Here is a 21,689-nt window from a genome sequence, read left to right as displayed (position 1 = left end):
TAATGGGCACATAATATGGAACTGCCCGAAATTGGGAGAATACTGGTAGTCAGTGGTGTCCACACTGAGCTGCTGCACAGAAAGATTGATACCCCCGAACTAGGAGACCTGCATTTTGCACCTCTACACAAACACCAAGATCCTGAGAGTCACCTCTTGGTTCTTGGCGCTGGGACTAATTGTCATGAAAAGGCTGATCACAAAATGACGGCGCTTTCCTGACACCCCCCCCCCCCCCCCCACCAGCTGTGCGTGCTTGGGAACCATCTCTACAGGTGTGGGCCACGGCTGAAAGTGTAGCACTGCACAGGGAGTATGCACTGGATCTGCGAAAAATCCCAATTGCAGAATGCTGGGGCACAATACTACATGAACTTCTGGAAGGGCATGGGACCCCAGAGCTCGAAGCAGAACCACAGTAAAAAGGTAGCAACGCGGACTTCCCCGCATACTCTTTGATAGCACTCGCTAATACGGCCAGTCGCATGCAAGACTGACACATACTACACGCATGGGGGTATACACTGTAACAATCAAAAACTAGACCACTGGAAGAGCAGCGGGTACTGCCAACAAGCCATGTAAAGAGTACACACCAGCTCCAATAAATATTACCCTCCCCCGTTGGTATCCGCTCCCCCAATTTTTGTCCACACCCCCACTCTCATCACTGAAAATCTGCGCACACACAGTCTAACTTACAGGCATCATCCCCTCCGGTGACCGGCAACAAATTACAGGTCACTCTTCACCTGTTGGAAATCAGCAACCACATTAGCTGCATGTAATAGATTGCACTACAGCTAAGACCCAGCGCACTACACGACACACCGGCAGCAATTATCACCGGAGGTATAATGTGGCCTAATGTGTTCTTCTGCATAAGTTGTGTTTGCATATTCATAATAGTAATGCTGTTAAATACAAATACAATAAAAACAGATTCAAACCAAAATAATATGGAAAAAAGGAGGAATTTTAAAAACACCGTAGACATTACAGCATTTAAAACCCAAAAGACAAGCTAAATGAGTTAGACCCACCGACATCCTATTACTAGGACTGTACTCTTCTAGCTTGGATTTTTGCCAGTATTTTGGCGTCTTTATTAATAAGTGAGAGGGGGCAATAGGGCTCGGACTTGTCCGGCTGTTTGGCAGGTTTTCAGTGTGGTGCTATGAGTGCCTCGCATAGAGTTGAGGGGAGTGTTTCTTTAGTGTATGCCTCCATATACATGGCCTGCAGGTGGGGCACCAGTAAGTTTGCAAATTCCTTACAAAATGTGCTAGTTAGCCCATCCTGCTCCAGCGCTTTGCCATTCGGCAGAGAGTGAATAGCATCAAGTACCTCCTCCACCTCTGTGTGTAGAGAGAGATATTCCCTCTGTCCCAATGACAGCCATGTTAGAGCTATGTCATCCAAGTATGTAGATATCTCCTCTGCCGTGGACGTCCCTCTAGGTGCATCCAAAGTTTTGTAGAATTCTGAAAAGAAAGAAAGAACCTCAGTTGTCGTGGTGATCCCTCCCATTACTCCTGGTGATCCCTCCCATTGCTCCTGGTGATTTTTATCATGTGGTGTTGTCCCCAAGTGGGTCTGAGCCTAGCAGCCAGAGTGCGGCCTGACCTCCCTCCCTTCCCATAAGGTCTTGCCACATGTCTCTGGGAAATATACTGCAGCGCCCGGTCCGCCATGTCCTTGTAGTTTGGTCTCTGATGGTAGCCAGAGTGGCTAGGCTGGGCAAGCGTTTGTATTCCCTCTCCAACTCCTGTATTGCCTGCTCAATTTTTGTTAATTGTGTGCAAATGTCTTTTAGTGTACCTGCTTGGGTACTGATGCAAATCCCCCATACTGTGACCTTAAAGGCCTCTCAGAGGGTATCTGGCCCATCAACCATGCCCATGTTAATGTATAAGCATTCTCTGTTGACAAGTCTTACGGTCTCCTTGTACACCGGATCGATTAGTGCTGAGCATTACATTTCCACCTGATTTTTGTTGCTACCTATGTTGGGACTTAGACATCCAGGTTAACTGGAATATGATCAGACAGGGTTCTGGCAAGATGCCTGATGTCTGTCATCCATGTACTCTCCTCCCAGGTTGCTATCCAATAGTAAAGCCGAGACCAGGAATTATGCAGTATGGAGGCTTGAGTGCCTTTCCAGCCTCTTGGGTTTCGTGACCTCCAAAGGTGCACCATATCTAGTTCCTCCATGCCCTCCCTCAGTACAGAGGCGGAATGCCATTCATGGCAAAATACCTGCGTTAATCTGTCCTGCATTAGGTCTAAGGGTGTATTTGGATCCCCCCCATATTATTGGAGATAATGGCAGGACACGTATTGCATTCCAGATCCAAGTGAAGAACTCTGGGTCGTCCATATCTGTTCACTAATGTGATTTGACGAGCCGAAGAGGATACCCTGTAGTTAAGCATATCTGCCCTGGGTGTCTGTGATGGAATGGATAACCCTGAATGGTACTCCTTTTTTAACCAGTGTATGTACCACCCTAGAGTATGAGGAGCCAGTCTGACCACAGCCCATCTCGTCCCCACAGTGCCCTCCGACCGTTTCGCCAGGTGAGTTTGCTGGAGGAGAGCAATTTCTACACAGTGTCGGTCTAAGTATCCCAGAACTTTTTGTGTTTTGTGGGGGTTATTAAACCCAAGTACATTCCATTTGATGAGGGATGTAGTACCTAATGGCTGAGGTTTAGTCATTCCCGTCATGTACGAAGATTAGGAACTGATTTGGCAGCAGTATAGCTGTGCATGCATCGGCTAAACCAAATAGTCCAAGGCTGTGGCAACAACATTCTAGAACAAATACACCTCCCCCTCTCACTTCAGCATTCCACTTATGCTAAAGACCTTCCAATAAGAGAAAAACATTACAAACAATGAACCTAACAATTGAGAGCATTCAGAGATAGCCGCCAGTGCAGTATCTCTTAAACTCATTTGGAGTGTACCCGCATAGGGCGTGTGGAGTCAAGATTGCTCACCGGGTGGATGGGGGTGGCGGAAGACACGTGCGTGTCATGCATATTGGGCGGATTGGAGTTGGGTGATGTGGACGCTATCAGCAGGCGTCAGCACCTTCGCAAAGTGCTCCCATACTTTGCACTCTGGGCCAAGTCAGTGCAGCAGCCTCACATTGTCTCACATTCCTATAAAGAAACAAGTGTATTGGCCTGCGAGGCCACTGTCTCTTCCCCATTCACACCAACTGACCCAGCATAAGGCCATGATGATCTGCGCTTCTTCATGGACACCTTGAAAGGAAAAACAGGGCTTTAGGAAGAGCTGCAGTTCGTTTCATTGTAGGCGCGTTTAGTCCTTCCCTTCCTCTTCAGCTTGCGTATGGCGGTCAGGTCTGCGAGGGTAGAGTTTATTGACTTATTCAGTCACTGCCTTGGGTGTCATGAAGACCTTCATTTTGCCTTGGTGCTTTGTTCTCAGCCTGGTTGGGTGTAACATTGTATATTTTAGCTCTACTTTTTGCAGCTTTTTTTTGACAGGCAATTTCTCTTTCTGGGCTGTCTAGATGGTTGCCATAAAGTCGGTTAAAATGACACCGCATTACCTTGGAGTCTCTGCCCGCTGCCCAGTATTGAAATACCGATCCTGTTGGCACATTTGGTGCGCCCACAGGCAGGGGCGTAACAGTCCCACGCATCCCCCGCAGTGCGGAGGGCCCTCAAACTCAAGGGGCCCCCCTCAGCACTGCACTTCGGCCTGAGAGCTCCTAATAGAGTCCGGAGGGGACCCCTCCATGTACCTGGCAGGGGGGCCCCCCTCAATTATCGTTACGCCACTGCCCACAGGCCTTGCACGCAGCAGTGCGGGTGGCAGCCTTTCCACAGGCTGGGCGGTTGTCGGATGGGTGGAGGGTCAGGGCGTGCTTCATCGTACGAACCCTATCTCCCAGCCTGGCACATCAGCAGACCTCACGTGTAGCGGTATGTACAATGGCTCACCGCGGGTCGGGCTGCAGCATCCCGGTCTCGTAGTCACCTCCGCAGGCCGACTGCACGGATCGTTCTCCCCCAGTGTAGTGACATTCCGTCAGGGTCTACCCTGCCAAGCTTGCCCGGCCTGCCACGGTCTGCAGCCCTAGTATGGTGCCCCGTCTGTCTATCCTCCACACAGCGGGATCAGTGTTACTAGCCTCAAGGTTCCGCTTCCCCCACAGGTCATACGCAGCACCAGGGCTCACTCGGAGTCTATAGCACTTCTGATGATGCTTCACCGCTCCACAGTCGCCGGGCGTAGTCTCGCTCTGCCTCTCATCTACTGTACCATGCAGATAGCGCCCGCTATCTTGCCAGTTGCGGCCCAGCTTGCCGCCATGCTCATTTTCTTGCCTTGCCAATGCAGCTGGCTCAATTTCACATGTAACATTGCTGACACTGTTGAACACTCCATATTGCTCGATTTGACTGCAGATGACAGCCGGGTTACAGGATTATTTAATCATTTTGGCTCACGGGCAGTAAAGCTGCACTAGAGAGCGGCCTTCTTGCCGCGAGCTCAAGCGCTCTGTGTTTGTGGCTTGGTACGGTACCTACAGACCTTTCTGTTAGAGGTCTTATTGTTCGTGTTAAACAAAATAGGTATGCAGTTCCTGAAAGGCAAGGGGAATAAGGTTAGCTAAGGGTAGAAATGTCCTCACTTAATAGCAGGAGGAAAGGGGGAATACCTCCTTTCGGAATTAAGGCCCTCACACACCCAGCCAGCTAGGTGTCATGCTTCATCGTAAGGCTTGCTCCTCGTCCGGTCGGGGCTGCAGTATCTGACTGGCACATTAAGATAGGCTCTTTGGCGGAGATCTTTTATTCCATGACTTTTGGTGCGTGGGTGTGAGGGACCTAAAGGTGTTGATGGCCACCACGTTGTGCTTCCGACACGGGGTTGGCTCTCCTGTGCACTAGCCCGTGTCGTTTGGTCGCCCTGCCCTTCCGCTGCTACTGACTGGGACTATAACTGAGCCACGAGTGAGATGGCCAGTACCTCTCCACTCCGGCAGCGTTTGGGTAGGTCCACTGACAACCTTGCGGTTGGCGACCGGTAAGTACTGGCTCCCTGTTCCAGAAGGAGCGTCCACAATAGATTCCCTGAATGTTCATTTGAGAGGTGAGTTTGTGCCTGTTCGAAAGCGAGGCTTTCCTCCTGCTATGAAATGATGACATTTCCACCTTATTCCTATTGCCTTTCAGTAACTGCATACCTTTTTTGTTTGACTTCATTTGGGCATATATGCTGGACCTCAAAAAAGCCGCCTTCTTGTTGTATTATTGTTTGTGTTACCTTTGGCCCAGCAAGGAATTTAATTAGGTTTTGTTAAAAGGTTTGTTCACACTTGTGGCCTTGTTATGTTTTCCGGACCAGCTGTCCATGTTCAAATCACCAGCTGTGATTACTTTTCTAAATAGTTTGCAGCACGTTTCTGCCAATATAGTTTTTTGATTCCACAGTGTGCCTTCTATTTGGTTCTCACTTTCCTAATTTGTACAACTTTGAAGCCAATGCTCAGTTGTCTATTACGCCTTTTGACCCTAAAAATGGTCTTTCTGGTTGCCGTGTCCTCAGCCCGTCGCATGAGTGAGCTTTTTAATTTTTTTTTGTTTATTTATAATTTCAAAGTTAAAACCACATCGACGTTAGGAGCTTGCTGCATTACTATATTTGGTAAATTCATGAATCGAAAAATTAATTGGGGGAGATGGGGAGAAAACTCACATTACAATTCATAATGCATCATAGAAACAGCAGTTAAACCATTGCCAGTTATTCATTCTGTAAATCGAAATCGCAATAAGAGATCAGATGATGCCAATGTTAATCGTTTGGTCCCATAAAGGGGCAGTAGGGTCAGTGGGCAGCGTCATAGTCTACGTCAGCATGTGGTCCTGGAATGGTGTCCAAATGTCTCTGCACCTGCTGGGGGGGCGGTAGCATGGTCATATACTGTTAACCTCTCTTGGCAGTGTGCCATATCTAGGAACCAGTCACGAATACTGGACACGCGTCTACAGCCCCACGTTCAAGCCTCTGCATGCTTAGTAAGGAGCAGTGCCAGGGCAAGAAAGCCTTTCTGTCCATCAGACATTTCTGCTGGGAGACATAGCAGTGCCAGCCCGGGCGAAGGATGTAACGTGAGGTGCAAGATGCACAATAGGATGCAAAAGACAGCCTGCCAAAACACCAAGACTGGGGGGCAAAACCAGGCGAGATGTATGAAGTCCGCTTCCCCACCCTGTGGCATCCGGCACATTTACCCAGGGCCGCCTCCCAACGAAGTCTAGCATGCTGGGCCTTCAGGGGCTTCTCTGCTTGCGCAGAGGAGTAGAGATGAGCTGGGAGGTGACGAAGAGAAGAGGCCATGAGCAGCAGGGTAAAGGTCTTACACTCTACTGGAGCATTTGGGACGTCGGGATAAGAGTCTTGGAGTTTCCCACGCATGCGAAAAAAGTGACTAGGCCTAGCACATCAAATGGGACGTCCGCACTGTTGGTCAATCTATCAGAGAAGTCTCTCTCGGGCAAAAGATAACCCATTTCTGTTGTGCCGCATCGCAATACTCATTGTGCGTCTACCTGCTCCTGCAAAACTGAGTGCAGTGGGGAATGAATAATCAGCTGTTTGGCAGAGTGCAGCGTCCGATGACCTAGGCAAACCCACAGCTGCACTCATGCTTGCTGTGTACATGCAGTTGTGACTACTTCTCCCGGGACTGTTGCGGAGCTTACGTAGATCATACCAGTGACCATCGGGCGAACTATCATCTCTTTGTAGGGTTCTCTGTAGCAAAGAAAGACAAGGCAGTGCCGAAACGGACCATATCTCGACGGATAGCCCTCTGTATTAACGTACACTTCTCATTGGCTAACAAGCAGCCTTGTTAAAGTCCGGTGGCTCATTTCTCCAGAGCCAAGGTTGCTACCACTTCATTGGCATGCGGAGTGCCTGTCCTGGATATTTTCTATTTTGAGAATAATAAGTGTATATACAGCTCCATTTTAATGAACATTTCTGGCTGTGGACTGATGGTGTCAGTTAACATAGTTAAGCAAACGTTTTGTACTATTTTCAGAACTTGGAAATATTTTTTATAGTAGTATGCAGGGCCGGCTCTAGGGCGGTGTGCCCAGCTTGCAGGCAAGAATAAAAATGCCAGGATAACAGAGTGATTAATGTTCTTCCTGGAGAGAGGAGTTTTGTCAAGTGGAAGTTTAAACTCATTTTATGGTAGCCCAGAGGGTTACTGTGTCTGCTGCAAAGAATGTGTACTATGCAAATCACAAAGTGCATATAGTTTAAATAGGTCAGTGCTTTGTCAAAGAGATCCTTTTCTTACTAGCAGTGTAGATGTTAAAATCCTAAAACTGAACAGTGAACTAATAACTGTAATCAAAGAGCTGCACGCAAACTGTAAGGTATAGATTGGAGCATTATGATGTTTTCCTCTGTCTTTCATTATTCTGTTTCAAAAAAGGTTCATTTTGGTAAAAAAAAAATCTTTGTTATTAAATGTAACCCCCAACCATGGGGTTATGTTTTAAATTCTAAGTCTGTGCTTCTCCAGACTAAGCTCTCTTAAACTATACTGTCTACCATTATGGATGACATGTGACTCACCTTGTAATCTTCTGGCTTATGTTACATTTGCTATACACTAATTTACACACATATGATTGATTGTCTCAGTGTAATGTGTGTGTGATGTAAAGTGCTTTGACACCCTACACTGGTATAGGTGGTTCTATATAACTAATTAAATACATCTGAGAGAGAGTGGCTATGGAGACTTGAGGGGCACTGTTAAAGGGTGGTAGTGAGGGAGCCTGTGGGGGATGCCCGTGGGGGGCGCCAACAAACATTGTCGCACAGGGAGCCACCAGCGCTAAAGCCGGCCCTGGTAGTATGTGCCTCCAGGGTGCCTTGCAACTAGATAAAGTGGGTAGTGTCATTTGTAGGATATGCAAATATAATATAGACTAACGTGTGTAAAGACAACGTGTTGATTTACACCGCAATAGAGTCCTGATGTTAATCTTAGAGGGGAGTGAATGCTTGTGGTAAATACAAATTAATTAGAATTATCGATTGGACTTGATTGTAAACATCAAAGATTGCTACAGTATTGGTATTTATTGGATAATCGACTTTCCAATAGGACTTTCTGCACCCTTTTTCTTTCTCTTTTTTTTTTTTACAATTGTAAACATTATTTTTTTTTTTATAACTACACAATTTCCAACTCCTATTAATTCCTCTTCTTCGTGTGATTTTGGATGTCTGTTGACCTCAACCTGTTATTTTGTTTAATTCCTCCTGTGCCTCCTAGCCGAAGCCTCACACTTCTTTCCCTGCAAATGTAACATGTCTGTTTCCAGCAAATCCCTCCTGAACTGCCACCATTGCACCTTTACTTTCTCCTCTTTCATTTACTTCTGTACCACTCTGTCCTTCTTTACCTTTGTTCTTCCCTACCTACTGCTCTAGTTTTGGCGCTTACCCTTGTGAATTTCTTAATTTATATTAGAGGTACAAGACCTACAGCTCCTTTCTCTTCACCCTCCATCTGAAATTTTTCTGAGTCTTCTTCAGCCTGGATTGTTATTACTAAGAAATGTACGTTTTCTCCAGAGATCAGTTCTGATAAACACCAACACCCTGCTCAAAGTTTTGAGTGTTTCTTTACAATAGTTTGAGGGGCATGTTAGTAAGCCATTCTTATTATCATGGTAAACTTTAAGTTGCTTTTTTGTTCTGCAGATTGGGAAAAAAGAAGAAAGGCATCAAAAAAAGGAAACCCAGATCGGGGGACAGTGTGAGCCGTTCACCCCTAACATCAGTGGAAACTGAGGATTCTACAGCAGCATCTGGTGACATAGACAATGGATTAACTTTATGTTTGGGTTCACAGGAAGGATTGGCTCTGAGGAGTGACCCAAGCGAGCTGAGTACCATGAGCCTTCGTATCCCGCAGATGAAGGACACATCTATGGAGAGCGTTGGACAACCGCTGAGTGAAGTCATGGACAGGCTCAATGGGCAGCTGGACCCCCGGAGTTGGGATCCCCACGCAGAGCCCCAGGACCAGTCCTTTCGGACCCGCTCTCCGGGAAACACCCCCGGAGACCATCCAAATTGTAACTTTAGCGAGGGCATTCCAGCCCCCGTGGACTTCTACCGCTTTACACCCGAGAGTCCAAATGCTCGTGCACCAGGTGGTGGCTACAATGACATTGCAGGCAATGGCCAACCGCCGCATGTTTTTAGTAGCACTGAAGCTGCTTGCCAAGAAGAAGGAGGAGAAGCGGCTGGACCCGTAGAGGATAGGTTGGGGGACACCACTGACTCAATTGAGAACGGCCTTCCACAACACGTCCATCACCCAATGAAAAGAACAGGTAGCCCATGTGCCAGCAGTGCTGATGATTCGGGGGTCGAGGAAGGTCAAGGAAGCCCCTTGGAAACACACCCCTGTGAATTCAGGTACAAACTGGCACTTGGAGCTCTAATATGAATCTGAAGTTAGGAAATGTGGAAATTATGTTAGCGGAGGGATTCTTATGTGCATGGCTTTATTATTAATTAAGTCTCTTGGTGTTTAGGCCAGCTTGTTGGCCTCCATTAATTGATGCAATGTCCTTAATGATATGTGCCTGCACCATGTTAATACTGGTTACTCATACTATTCTTGTAATTCTGTGAATATTGACATAATCAAACTTTTGTATCTATGTAAACTTTGTACTGAAAATATACACATACAAGAATTCAGAAAGCACAAAGTAAGGGGGCAGACACTCGTACGTCCTTACAGCTTAGGTGCAGAGCGACTTCCCAGAACTATAATCATAACTGATGCCATATCGCTTTCTTCATAGTCTAAACATTATTTCTAACATTAAATGGAGGTGTAGAGTGTGACCTTATTTGATGGATTTTTTGGCATGCAGGTTTAATAACTGCAACTCATATTGATGTGTCGAGTCCTCTTCACATGAGTAGAATACAGTTTCATTCTTTGTAGTCTGATACTATTTATTACACTAAGTTACCTTGAGATTGACGCTTTCCTATAACTTAAGCTCACCAGAAAAGAATTATATTTTCACCATGGGTTGAATGTGTTCATCATATTGCTCAGTTCCTTGGTAAATACTGTTGAGAGTATACAGTATAGATGAAGAATAAAAAGCTCCGTTTTTAATATCAAAAACTGCACGTGAAGGGCAGAATAAGGTCTTGTGATGGCATCATCATTTTCAGGCTTGGCAATCACACTACCAGTTCCGTGATTTAAAAAAAACCTTCACTGGATCATTCCTAAATTTGCATGCTTGAATCACTCGAGGTCATGAGGCTGGGAGTCCTTAGTAATAATAGTAAGGCATAAACTGTAAAATAACTAGTGTGCCTCATTTTAAAATGTCACAAAAATAAGAGAAACAGAATGCACACCTTCCCTTTTAAAAAGTTTATCTAACTTAGTGGAACGATAATACATTATAATTGCGTGCGAACATAATGCGATCTGTCCCAGAAAAACGCAATTCTCAAAAGATTGTCCAAAAGGGTGCAAGTGTACGCACCAATATGTCGCACTGCGGATTCAGGAATATATCCTAATAAGCAACAACTTTTCTATTCCATTTAATTGTGGTGCTCTATTTTTCACTGTGAACCAGTCTGTAATCCAATACTTTTTCCAGAAATGTATCCTTGTTCTTAACATCACTGTGATAGCAGCGGAATCCTAGAATGATTCGTTTAAAATTTTGACTGAGGTAATTGGGCGTGGCGCACAGCGTAGGTATTTGAGAAAATTAGTTGGAAAGGTAGGCAAAGTGATCAATTTAAGGTGCTCCTACAGGTGACGTGACTGTTCACTGGTACGTCCTAAATGATTAAGGGGTTGAGTGCGCTACTGAGGTGTAGGCGCATCCCTGTGGTGGGCACACTTGTGTGGGGCTGTGTGTGGCAAGACAACACAGTGGTTCCCAAAAGTAGTTCAAATAAAGTTCCAAGAGTTGAAGTTTTCAAAGTTTTAAAGTTTTTCATTGGTATCTTTCATATTGCTTTCATATGAGTTAACAGACCATCAATTTAATCCATCAGAAACTGGAAGTAGCTCCAATGCATTTCGGACAAAAGTGTCCTTTCTCAAGGAGCACTGCAACAAAGAGGATACAAAAAAATCCAAATCAATACACGCAGTATCAAAATGATTAAGACACAATAATAATTACATATGTGTCTCAACGAGTGAACCTCATGCGCCCTTTAGCGGGATAAAAGAAATGTGAAAGTAGAAGAGTCTCACCAAAAGAATGTGCATGGGAAAGTGTGGTTAGCGAGGATAAGGAGGACTACCAAGACGGTTTAGACAAGGATCGGTGACGAAAGGGGTAAAAGTGAGGGAATCTAAGGCGTGACGGGATGAGGCGTAGTAAGTGGTTAAGAGGAAAAGGCAGTTTAACAGTGAATATAACTGCTCGGACGAGCAACGAGCGAGGCTTACGTAAACGGCTTGCAGGATTCTCAGCGATCCTAAAAGAAAGATGGGATCGCCGGTTTTAAAAAAACGAAAGGTGAAAGCTAAACCAAGCGTTGTGCAAACGCAAGGAAAGCGTGGAAGACTTACTGGGTCTGGCGGTTAGGCGTAACCGTGAAACGGGTTCCTGGGTGGTGAAACTCCGCGAAGTGAATGCGGAGTTATGGTGGAGGGTGGGAAGGTGATGGAGATGAAAAAAGGACTAGGAAGGATGGTGAACAAGGAAGTGGCCATCTTGGAAGGGAGGGTGAAACATGAAAAAGCGAAGAAAGTCAAGTAAAGAGGTACAGTGAAAAGGGCAACAGTCAAATACAAACCGCAGAACAGAGTTATAATGCATCATGAAATGCCCTCTGTCGGCATTATAAATAACAGCTCAATTCAGTCCGGTCGTTAAGACCAAAGGGTTTCTGTGATTGTAACCTATACATCCAAGCAGTTTCTCTTTGCAACAAAGTCTTATTGTTGTCTCTTCCTTCAGCTTTAGGGACAATCTCAAGAACCATGTATTTAAGCTGGGCCACACTGTGGTTGGCCTCATTGAAGTGGATTGAAGTGGATGGCAATGTTAGATTTGATGTTTTTTGTCCTTATGTTAGACTTATGTTCGTTTAACCTCGTCTTTATTTTCCTGCTTGTTTTGCCCACGTAGGTTTTCCCGCATGGGCACTTTAAGAGATAGATCAGATTGGAAGAGTCGCATGTGGCGTCCACATTGAGTTTGATGTTGAATCCTCTCATAGGGTGGCTGACAGTATTTCCTTTGATCACGTTATTGCAATTGCTGCAATGATGGCACAGTCGTGTGCCAGTATGATTGGTTGAGGTACCCTCAGTTGTTGGCTTGGATAGAATTTCTTTGAAATTCATAGGTCTGGTGTAGGCGAAGATAGGGGGATCCTTGAAGAGGTCCCCGAAATCTGGTTCGGATGAAAGGATGCGCCAGTGTTTCAATATTATCTTCTTGTAGTTGTTGCTTGAGGTGGAATATCTAGAGACTAGTACCATTCTCTGACTGTCAGTTTTAGGCTTACTCCTTAGAGCTTCTGTCCGAGTGGTTGCGGAAGTGCGATCCATGGCTTCCTTAAGTATTGTCTCTGGGTAACCTCTGCAACGAAATCTAGATGCCATACATGTAATTTGGTTCGTCCTGGTGTCTGGATCGGAAACAATACGGGTTACTCTCAGCATCTGGCTGTAAGGCAAATGTCTTTTTAAGGAGTTTTGGTGGAAACTACTAAAAAGTAGAGCGTTGTTGCGGTCAGTGGTCTTTCGGAAAAGATCTGTCTGTATGCCTTGTGGGGTTATTTTAATGAGGACGTCCAGGAAAGCTATCTCTTGATGATTGATGTTCCAAGTGAAATCTATACGATCATCTTTGGAATTGAGATCCGTTAGAGCGAGTTCTAAGCTCTCTTGAGAGTCCTTCCAAATGAAGAACAGATCGTCAATATAGCGCACGTAGAGTTTGAGGTTGTCCATCCAGGTTTTGTTCTTGTAAATATGGTTGAGTTCGAAATTGCCCATGTATAGATTAGCGTAGGTGGGCGCCGCACAATTGCCCATAGCCATTCTGGACATTTGTAGGTACCAGGTTTCGTCGTGTTTAAAGTAACTGTGATACAAAGTATATATCATCAGTTCAAAGATGAATGGTTTCAAGGGGTCACTGATGACCATTATTATCATCAGTGCAGTGGGTGATTTAATTTGGGTTTCTAAGTGCGGAAGGCTATACATTTAAAGGGCTTGTTGTCACATATGTTTATCAATTCGCTTCCGCATTTTGCATTCACCACGTAGCATGCATTTATTCTTTGTCTTGTGTTTAAGGACAAAACGTGAGAGGGCGGCGCTGAGGGTTATGATTCTTTTAGGCTTAAATCACAATGGGTTTTAATATATTTTGGCTTATGTCACACTAAGTATATTTTTTTCTTTAAATGTAGAGAGTTTGCATTGTACAGAACGTTGAGAAGTCTTTTTATTACCCATTTCAATGACCCCTGACGAAGGGCCCTTGTGGCTTGAAATGCATTGGGTGAAAAGAAATAAACTTCTTTTGAGCTAAATCGAGTTTCCAATGATTCTTTCGAACGTGTCGCTGTTGAAGGCCTGGAAGGCATGCAGGAGATATGTGAACATTTTAAACGAATCATTCTAGGATTCCGCTGCTATCACAGTGATGTTAAGAACAAGGATACATTTCTGGAAAAAGTATTGGATTACAGGCTGGTTCACAGTGAAAAATAGAGCACCACAATTAAATGGAATAGAAAAGTTGTTGCTTATTAGGATATATTCCTGAATCCGCAGTGCGACTTATGGGTGCGTACACTCGCACCCTTTTGGACAATCCTTTTAAAATGTCAGCATTTCTGCCTGTGAGGTTAATATGCTGTACACTCCACTTCTTACAGGCCACCATATCTCAGATTTGTATCCTTGCAGATTATAAGGTTTACCTTTATTTTTCAACTTCCTACTCTGGACACCTTACCTCCAGGCGCAGTATCAGGCTTATAAGTGTGTTGTTCCTGAGTGAGGAAAAATTACCTTTGACCACCTTCACTGCAACTTGTCTGAAATAAAGAAGTAGCTCTGTTCAGGCGCCAATCCACTTGTATACTAACAATTACACCTTATCCGGAGTACTGGAAAATCTTTAAAACTTTCTTAGATAAGACCCTTTGCAATAGGAAAATGATTTCTTTTGTTGCATTTAGGGATTAACTCCTTGAAGTCTCCCCTTCTTCAGGAAATAACTTGATACCAGGAATTCTCACCTTCTACTTCCACCAAAAAGTCACAGCAAAGAAATCATCAAGAAAAGCTAACGAGTACTCTAAAACAAGTGCCTCAAAAACGGCTTCTCTAGAGGAGACGCGTTCTCCTCAGAAACCCTCTTAGATCTTAAAAGTTTAAGTATGGATTAAGATCCCAAGCAGTCCACCTCCGTTTTTCTGACTTAGGCAGTTGATATTTCTGTCAATTGTCATCTTATGCCTATTTCCTGCAAATAATAATAATAACAAATAAATAGCATATTTTACAGAGTGGTAGTAGCCACTTTGTACTTATAGTTAGGATGCCCAGAGATAGGAATTACTCAGATTTTTGCTTGGGAATAATTTGCAACCGTTTCACAAATCTCCACAAAACATTTCAGACCTACTCCTTTTTCTACATTGGCAGATAATGCAAAGTTTTGTGGTGATTTGTTTAGAGGGTGCAAAGAAAAAAGGGTTGCCAAACATGTTTTTCCACATATGCATTTTCCATAGACTTTACACAGACATAGCGCCAAAATAGGCAGTGAGTGGGATTTGCATAAAAATTGGTAGAAATATAGAATATAGGGTGGAAAGGATTCTTTTTGGTAGTAGATGTAAGTTAGTTAATTAGCTTTAAAGTTCTAAGGCATAAACCTTAGTGTTCTATTGGGCTACAGTATACTGCGGTAATTTCGTGGTATACACGGTACATGCTGAAGACTAGGAAGTATATGATAGCCCTTACAAATGAAAAGGCAACCATGTTATTTACCTCACACTTTCTGTGTTTCGGGTTAGAAGTTGAACTATATTGTGTTTAAAAAAAATTATATATATATATATATATATGATATTAAACTACTTTTCCTTACCTTTATGTACTTTTCTAAACAGGTCACTCCCCCCTACGACAGGTCACTCCCCTCTACGACAGGTCACTCCCCTCTGACAGGCCACGCCCCCTCTGCGACAGGCCACGCCCCTCTGTTGCAGGCCGCGCCCTCTGTTGCAGGCCACGCCCCCTCTGCGGCAGGCCACGCCCCCTCTGCGACAGGCCACGCCCTCCTCTGCAGCAGGCCACGCCCTCCTCTATGACGGGCCACGCCCCTCTATGCCGGGCCACGCCCCTCTATGACGGGCCACGCCCCTCTATGACAGGCCACGCCCCTCTGACACGCCGCTCCCCTCTGACACGCCGCTCCCCTCTGACACGCCGCTCCCCTCTGACACGCCGCTCCCCTCTGACACGCCGCTCCTCTCTGACACGCTGCTCCCCTCTGACACGCTGCTCCCCTCTGACACGCCGCTCCTCTCTACGACACGCCACTCCTCTCTACGACACGCCACTCCTCTCTACGACACGCCACTCCTCTCTACGACACGCCACTCCTCTCTGACACGCCACTCTACGCCTCTCTACGACACGCCACGCCACTCTACGCCACTCCTCTCTACGACACCCCACTCCTCTCTACGACACGCCACTCCTCTCTACGACACGCCACTCCTCTCTACGACACGCCACTCCTCTCTATGCCCCGCCACTCCTCTTTACGACCCGCCACTCTATGCCACTCCTCTCTACGACACGCCACTCTATGCCACTCCTCTCTACGACACGCCACTCTATGCCACTCCTCTCTACGACACGCCACTCTATGCCACTCCTCTCTACGACACGCCACTCTATGCCACTCCTCTCTACGACACCCCACTCCTCTCTACAACACGCCACTCTACGCCACTCCTCTGACACGCCACTCCTCTCTACGACACGCCACTCTACGCCACTCCACGCCACTCCTCTCTACGACACGCCACTCTACGCCACTCCACGCCACTCCTCTCTACGACACGCCACTCCACGCCACTCTACGCCACTCTACGCCACTCCACGCCACTCCTCTCTACGACACGCCACTCTACGCCACTCCACGCCACTCCTCTCTACGACACGCCACTCTACGCCACTCCTCTCTACGACACGCCACTCCTCTCTACGTCGCGCCACTCCTCTCTACGTCGCGCCACTCCTCTCTACGTCACGCCACTCCTCTCTACGTCACGCCACTCCTCTCTACGACACGCCACTCCTCTCTACGACACGCCACTCCTCTCTACGGCACGCCACTCCTCTCTACGACACGCCACTCTACGCCACTCCACTCCACGCCACTCGTCTCTACGACCCGCCACTCTACTCCACGCCACTCTATGCTGAAGCAGAGTCTCAAGATTGCTGCCAACACTTCCTGGTAGAAACGCTGGCAGCCAGTCAGAGCTCTGCAGCTCTCTGCATGAGCTCATTATTATTCGTGAAATAGCCCTTATTGCAGATATACACATTTCTATTTCCTTTAATATCTCGCTGACTACTGAACGGATTTACACCAACCAGCAAAAAGCACAACCTGCAGACCGAAAACTAGCTTTCCACCATATTTGGTGTAATTCCGTCCAGTGGTTCGGGCTGTAGGTGAGTCTATAGAAAAACACTTTTATTGACCCGTACCTATTTTTCTGTGCCAATTCTTGACATATCACCCTAGGACTATTATTTGGAAAATGTTGTGAAGATTCAACAAACGGCACCAAGACATAGGCAAGTCAAAAAGTCACCACTCTACACACTACAAACGTGGCTCTCGGCACACTGCTGGTGGGGCATGAGGTGGCCTTGCTTCCTGAGGGCCTCGGGACTAAAGCTGACTTTTCCCCTAGAGCACCAGAAGGGGCATTTGTAGAGGGGTGAAAAATGGGGAATGGCCTCTGACAACCACTCAGCAATCCAGCTGTGGCTGGAGCTAACTTGAGGACTAGTTGGCCCCCAAGGACCTTCAAAAGCTAGGTGGCCTTCATCCCCAACTAGTAGTTCGCCAGGAGGGCTGTTTACAGAGTGTTGTAGAAAAGGGGGGTGGCTACCGAAAACCTCTCTGCAAACCCACTGTGTGGGACTTACTGGAGGTAACAGGAGGGGATGTTGCACCCCCCACCCGCCAAGGACCATCAATAGCCAAGGGGACTTCATCCCCCTTCTAGTAGTGCACCAGGAGGGGCCTTTGCAGAGTGGTGGGAAAAGGGGGGGCATGGTCGACCTACAAGGTCTCCGCAATCCTGCAAGAGAGGAGTTGGCCCCCAAGGCCATCCTCGTAGGAGGGTAGGCACTCTTTCTCCCCCACTCTGCAAACACAGCTTGTGGTGCACTACTTGATGGGGGATGAAGTCCACTTTGCCCTCAGGGACTTTGGGGGCCAAGAAGCCCACATGGTACCTCCTGTAAGTTCTACACAGCGGCATTCCTGAGAGCTGGTTGGAGGCCCAGTCTCCTTTCTTCACCACTCTGCAAACGTGACTACTACTTAAAAAACCATAGAAATTCACTGAAAAAACCAATGGCTACAGAGACGTTATAGTTAGGCTCAGGTTTTACTCGTGCAAAACCAGAGAACTTCAGCAGTTCTAGTTAGCTGAGCTAACTATTACTCGCACCCTGCACTGCACCTCACATATTACATCCCTCATGACCTGGTCAGTGATATCACTGATGACATCACAGATGACATTATACACAGAATCTCTGACCCACTCACACCCCCATATACATTTTAATATACTCACTCCTACTTCCAAACTACCATTCTCCACGGATCTACAAGACTAAACCGGAAGAAGATTCTTCTCCCTCATAACCGCGAAGACCAGAAACACCCTGCCTCTCCACCTCAGGCAATCCTAGTCGCTGACCTAATTCGGGAAGGATCTTAAGGCCTGGATCTTCGACTGAACCCCTGCGCTCAGACAGATCTGCACCCCCTCACCACCCCCCCCTCCAGTGCCTTGAGACCCTTAAGGGTGAGTAGCCATGCTATATAAACCCCCGATTGATTGATTCTCAAACCTATTCACACTCACATTCCAGTAGTTACACAGTCACTCCCCGATTCTTAGGACTTGACTCGCATCCACTCACTCACCCATACAGCCTCTCATACACCCACTCACTCTGTAATACAGCCGCTGATATATCCATTCATACACCAGTACACCATTCACACAGTCAGTCACCATCGAGCTACTCACACACCTACTCACTCACCTATACAGCCACTCTCACGATCACTCACTCAACCATACAGTCACTCCTACCCCAACACTTACCTGTACTGCCTTTCACATGCGCAGTTACTCACCCATATAACACTGACACATCCGTTCTCTCACCGACACAGCCATACACGCCCTCTCTCACCCATACAACTGTTCACACATGCACTCTCTAACCCATACAGCCACTGACTCACTTACTCAATCATCCATACAGGCAGTCACACACCCCCGCACCCACCCACACAGACACTTAGACAGGTACTCAGGCAACCAATCACTCACCCATACAGCCACTTAAACACCAACTGACACACTGATAAAGATATTCACACAACCAGTCACTCACACATACATTGACTGAGACACCTAATTATTCACTAATACAGTCAGTCATGCACCCATTGATTCATCCAAACAGACACTCATACACCCACTGATCACCAAAACACCTTGGTATATATATTTAACACTCAAACGTTTTTAAAACACTCACTAGATGATATCATGAGTGATCTAATTTGAGATGTCACCAGTTTTGTCACAGACCATGTCATGAGTGATGTAATATGAGAGGTTATAAGCAGGGCATTGCCAGGGTGCGAGTTATAGTTAGCTCAGCTAACTAGAACTGATGAATTTCTTTGGTTATGTGTGAGAGAAACATGAGCCTAACTAGAATGTCTCTGTAACCTTTGTTTTTTTCAATGAATTTCTAAAGTTATTTTTTTTATCTGTTTCCTAACTATAACGTCCCTGTAACGTAACCTTTGTTTTTTCAGTGAATATCTATATATCTACATAATGATATGTATATATATATATAAGTGAGAGAGGTAGAGCGGTTTTGATGGAAAAATCGACAAAGGTAGCATGAGAAAAAGCTTTCATTACTATGGAGCCCCTTGAAAGGCAATTGCTTACTTTGCCTGTGAATTAAATTGACTCTGTTTATGCCCCATTTAATGTCTCTCTGCCTGGTAACATGGGATAATGAGCAGGCGTGATCACACTTTGTTACAACACAGTGGCTACCCTTTTTGACTTGGCAGAGATAAAAAAAATCCCAGGGCAATAATTTTTCTCTAAGCTGACAAAGTGTTTGATTGGGTAGACTGGTGTTTCCTCTTATTTGTATTAAGGATGTCCTTGGGCCCTAATTTTATCAGTTGAGTCAACATCTCTATGCTGCCTAAGCAGTTATATCAACTGAATGATTTGTGTCCTCTGTTTTGCATCTCCAGGGGTACACAGCAAGGATGCCCGTTTTCAGACCTACTTTAGGTTTATAATCTCTCTATTGAATTTTAATCTTTTATACAACAAAAATCAAACATCTGCACCTCAGGCGCTTTTCGAGGTAAATAATATGAAAATACACACCTGGGCCAGGTGAATAACAAATATTGCGGGCAAGACAATTCCAAAACAATTCAAAAGTAATTGCAAAGAATATTTCAAATATTTTCAAAAAGGATGTTTATTTTTTTATATAATGTATAAACTTTTTTTGCTATAGTTTCTCAGAAAATACATATACATTTTTTGTGTAAATATTTAAAGATATATATTTTTTAGCATATAAAACCTCTGTAGTAATCGTTCAGTGCGGTCGTATAGAATGGAAATGATACAGGATATAATACAGAGAGAGTCTCTACGGCTCAAATCATTGCATCAAAGATGTTAACAGACTCCATGGTCTAGATGTAACATTATAACAGTGGATGTAACATTATAACAGTGGATAACCGTGATATACAGAGACTGGCGGTATGTTGCTTTTCGAGGTAAATGCATTGAAGAAAAACAAAGTCCCCACCCCTAACTGCCCCCCTCTCCCTAGCCTCCCCCCCGCCCCTCCCTATTTCCCGGCAGTGTTCGTCTATGGGTCCCCTTGGGGTTCGGTTTATGGCTGATGTATAAGCTGTAGAATTTGCAAGTACTTGGGACATGTTGGTTCTTTAAAATCGGAAGAGAGCATTGTTATGTATGCTTTCCATAGGTCCGGAAATGATGCTCCTTGGTTAGTGAAGAAAAGAGAGATGCGCGCCATGCCTAAAACATGCCATATGCGGTGTAGCCATCCGGTGTGAGTAGGAAGGCGGGTCATGCCCCATAACGCTAGGACATGCTCACGGGCTGCCCCAGTAGCCAAGCCTATCTGCCGGCCTCTGTGTGACTTGAGGGGAAACATGAGGGCATTCAGTAGGCCCAAGAGAATGTAGGCCAGGAAGCGGGGGAGTTGTATATTAAAGCACGCATCTATCTCGTCGATGACTTGTTCCCAGAAACATGCAAGGTTCGGGCAGTCCCAGAGAACATGCGTCCGGGTTTCTTGGGCTCGCACCACTCCAACATAGGGGAATCTTATTGGGTTCCCCTGTGGAGCCTAACGGGAGTGAGGTACCAGTAGGTAGTAATTTTGGTGGCTGTCTCCATACCTGCTATGTTCCTAGCTGTGTGCCTGGCTCTGTAGTAGATGCCCTCCCACTCCCGTGTTGTGAGTTCCCGGCCTAACTCTGCCTCCCATCTTCGCTGACTAGGGGATTTAATGGTTGCTGAGGGTAGCTTCATAAAATGATATAATTCCGTAATTAGACTGGTATCGGAGGATTTGGTTAGCAGCCACTTCCCGTCAGCCGTCAGGGGACGTTGTGCTTGGGGCGTATATTTGGTTGCATCACCAAGTGCCTAATTTGCTGGTATCTATAGCGTTCACTCACAGGCAGGCCTTGTTGGTGGTGAAAATCCTCAAATGTGAGGAGGCCATTTTCGTCAAAGAAATGTCCAATAGACATAGTGCCCTCTCGGGTCCACATATGGAATGTTTTCATGTCCATCCCAGGGGGGAAATCCGTTTTTGCTACTATGGGTGTCGGCAGCGATGGTAATGTTGTAAGGGCCTTCCTCTCAGCCACCCTATCCCATGCCACCAGGGGAGTCCGTGTAACCAACAAGAGATAAAGGTTTGGGGGACGGGAGCGCCTGGGAAGAAAGTGAATCCTCCACAAGGGCACTCCTGTTAGGGCCCTCTCCGTAAATAGCCAGTGTTTCTCAGATAGTGAGTGGGACCATTCCACAAATGAGCGCACATGTATTGCATAAAAGTAGTTCCTGAGGTTTGGAGTCCCTAGTCTGTCCTCCCCAGGGGGGTCTGTAACTTCGTGCCCAGTGCATCCGGGCCTCTTGTCGGCCCAGATGAATCGCTCTGTATCTTGTTGCAGGGAGTGAATAAGG

At 46.0% G+C, this 21,689-nt stretch overlaps 1 protein-coding gene across 3 annotated transcripts in view; it reads left to right on the top strand.

Moving 5' to 3' along the window:
• PLEKHM2 (pleckstrin homology and RUN domain containing M2) overlaps positions 1 to 21,689 on the top strand; it is a 285,917-nt gene that overhangs the window by 179,185 nt on the left and 85,043 nt on the right. For all 3 annotated transcript variants that reach the window (XM_086921620.1, XM_086921618.1, XM_086921619.1), the window contains one exon: positions 8,784 to 9,506. In XM_086921620.1, the coding sequence (XP_086777746.1) occupies positions 8,784 to 9,506 (723 nt within the window). The remainder of the gene's footprint in view (positions 1 to 8,783; positions 9,507 to 21,689) is intronic.

This window comes from Lissotriton vulgaris, chromosome 5, assembly GCF_964263255.1.
Source record: "Lissotriton vulgaris chromosome 5, aLisVul1.2, whole genome shotgun sequence".
Lineage (NCBI taxonomy): Eukaryota > Metazoa > Chordata > Amphibia > Caudata > Salamandridae > Lissotriton > Lissotriton vulgaris.
This window is presented reverse-complemented; position numbering and strand designations above follow the sequence as displayed.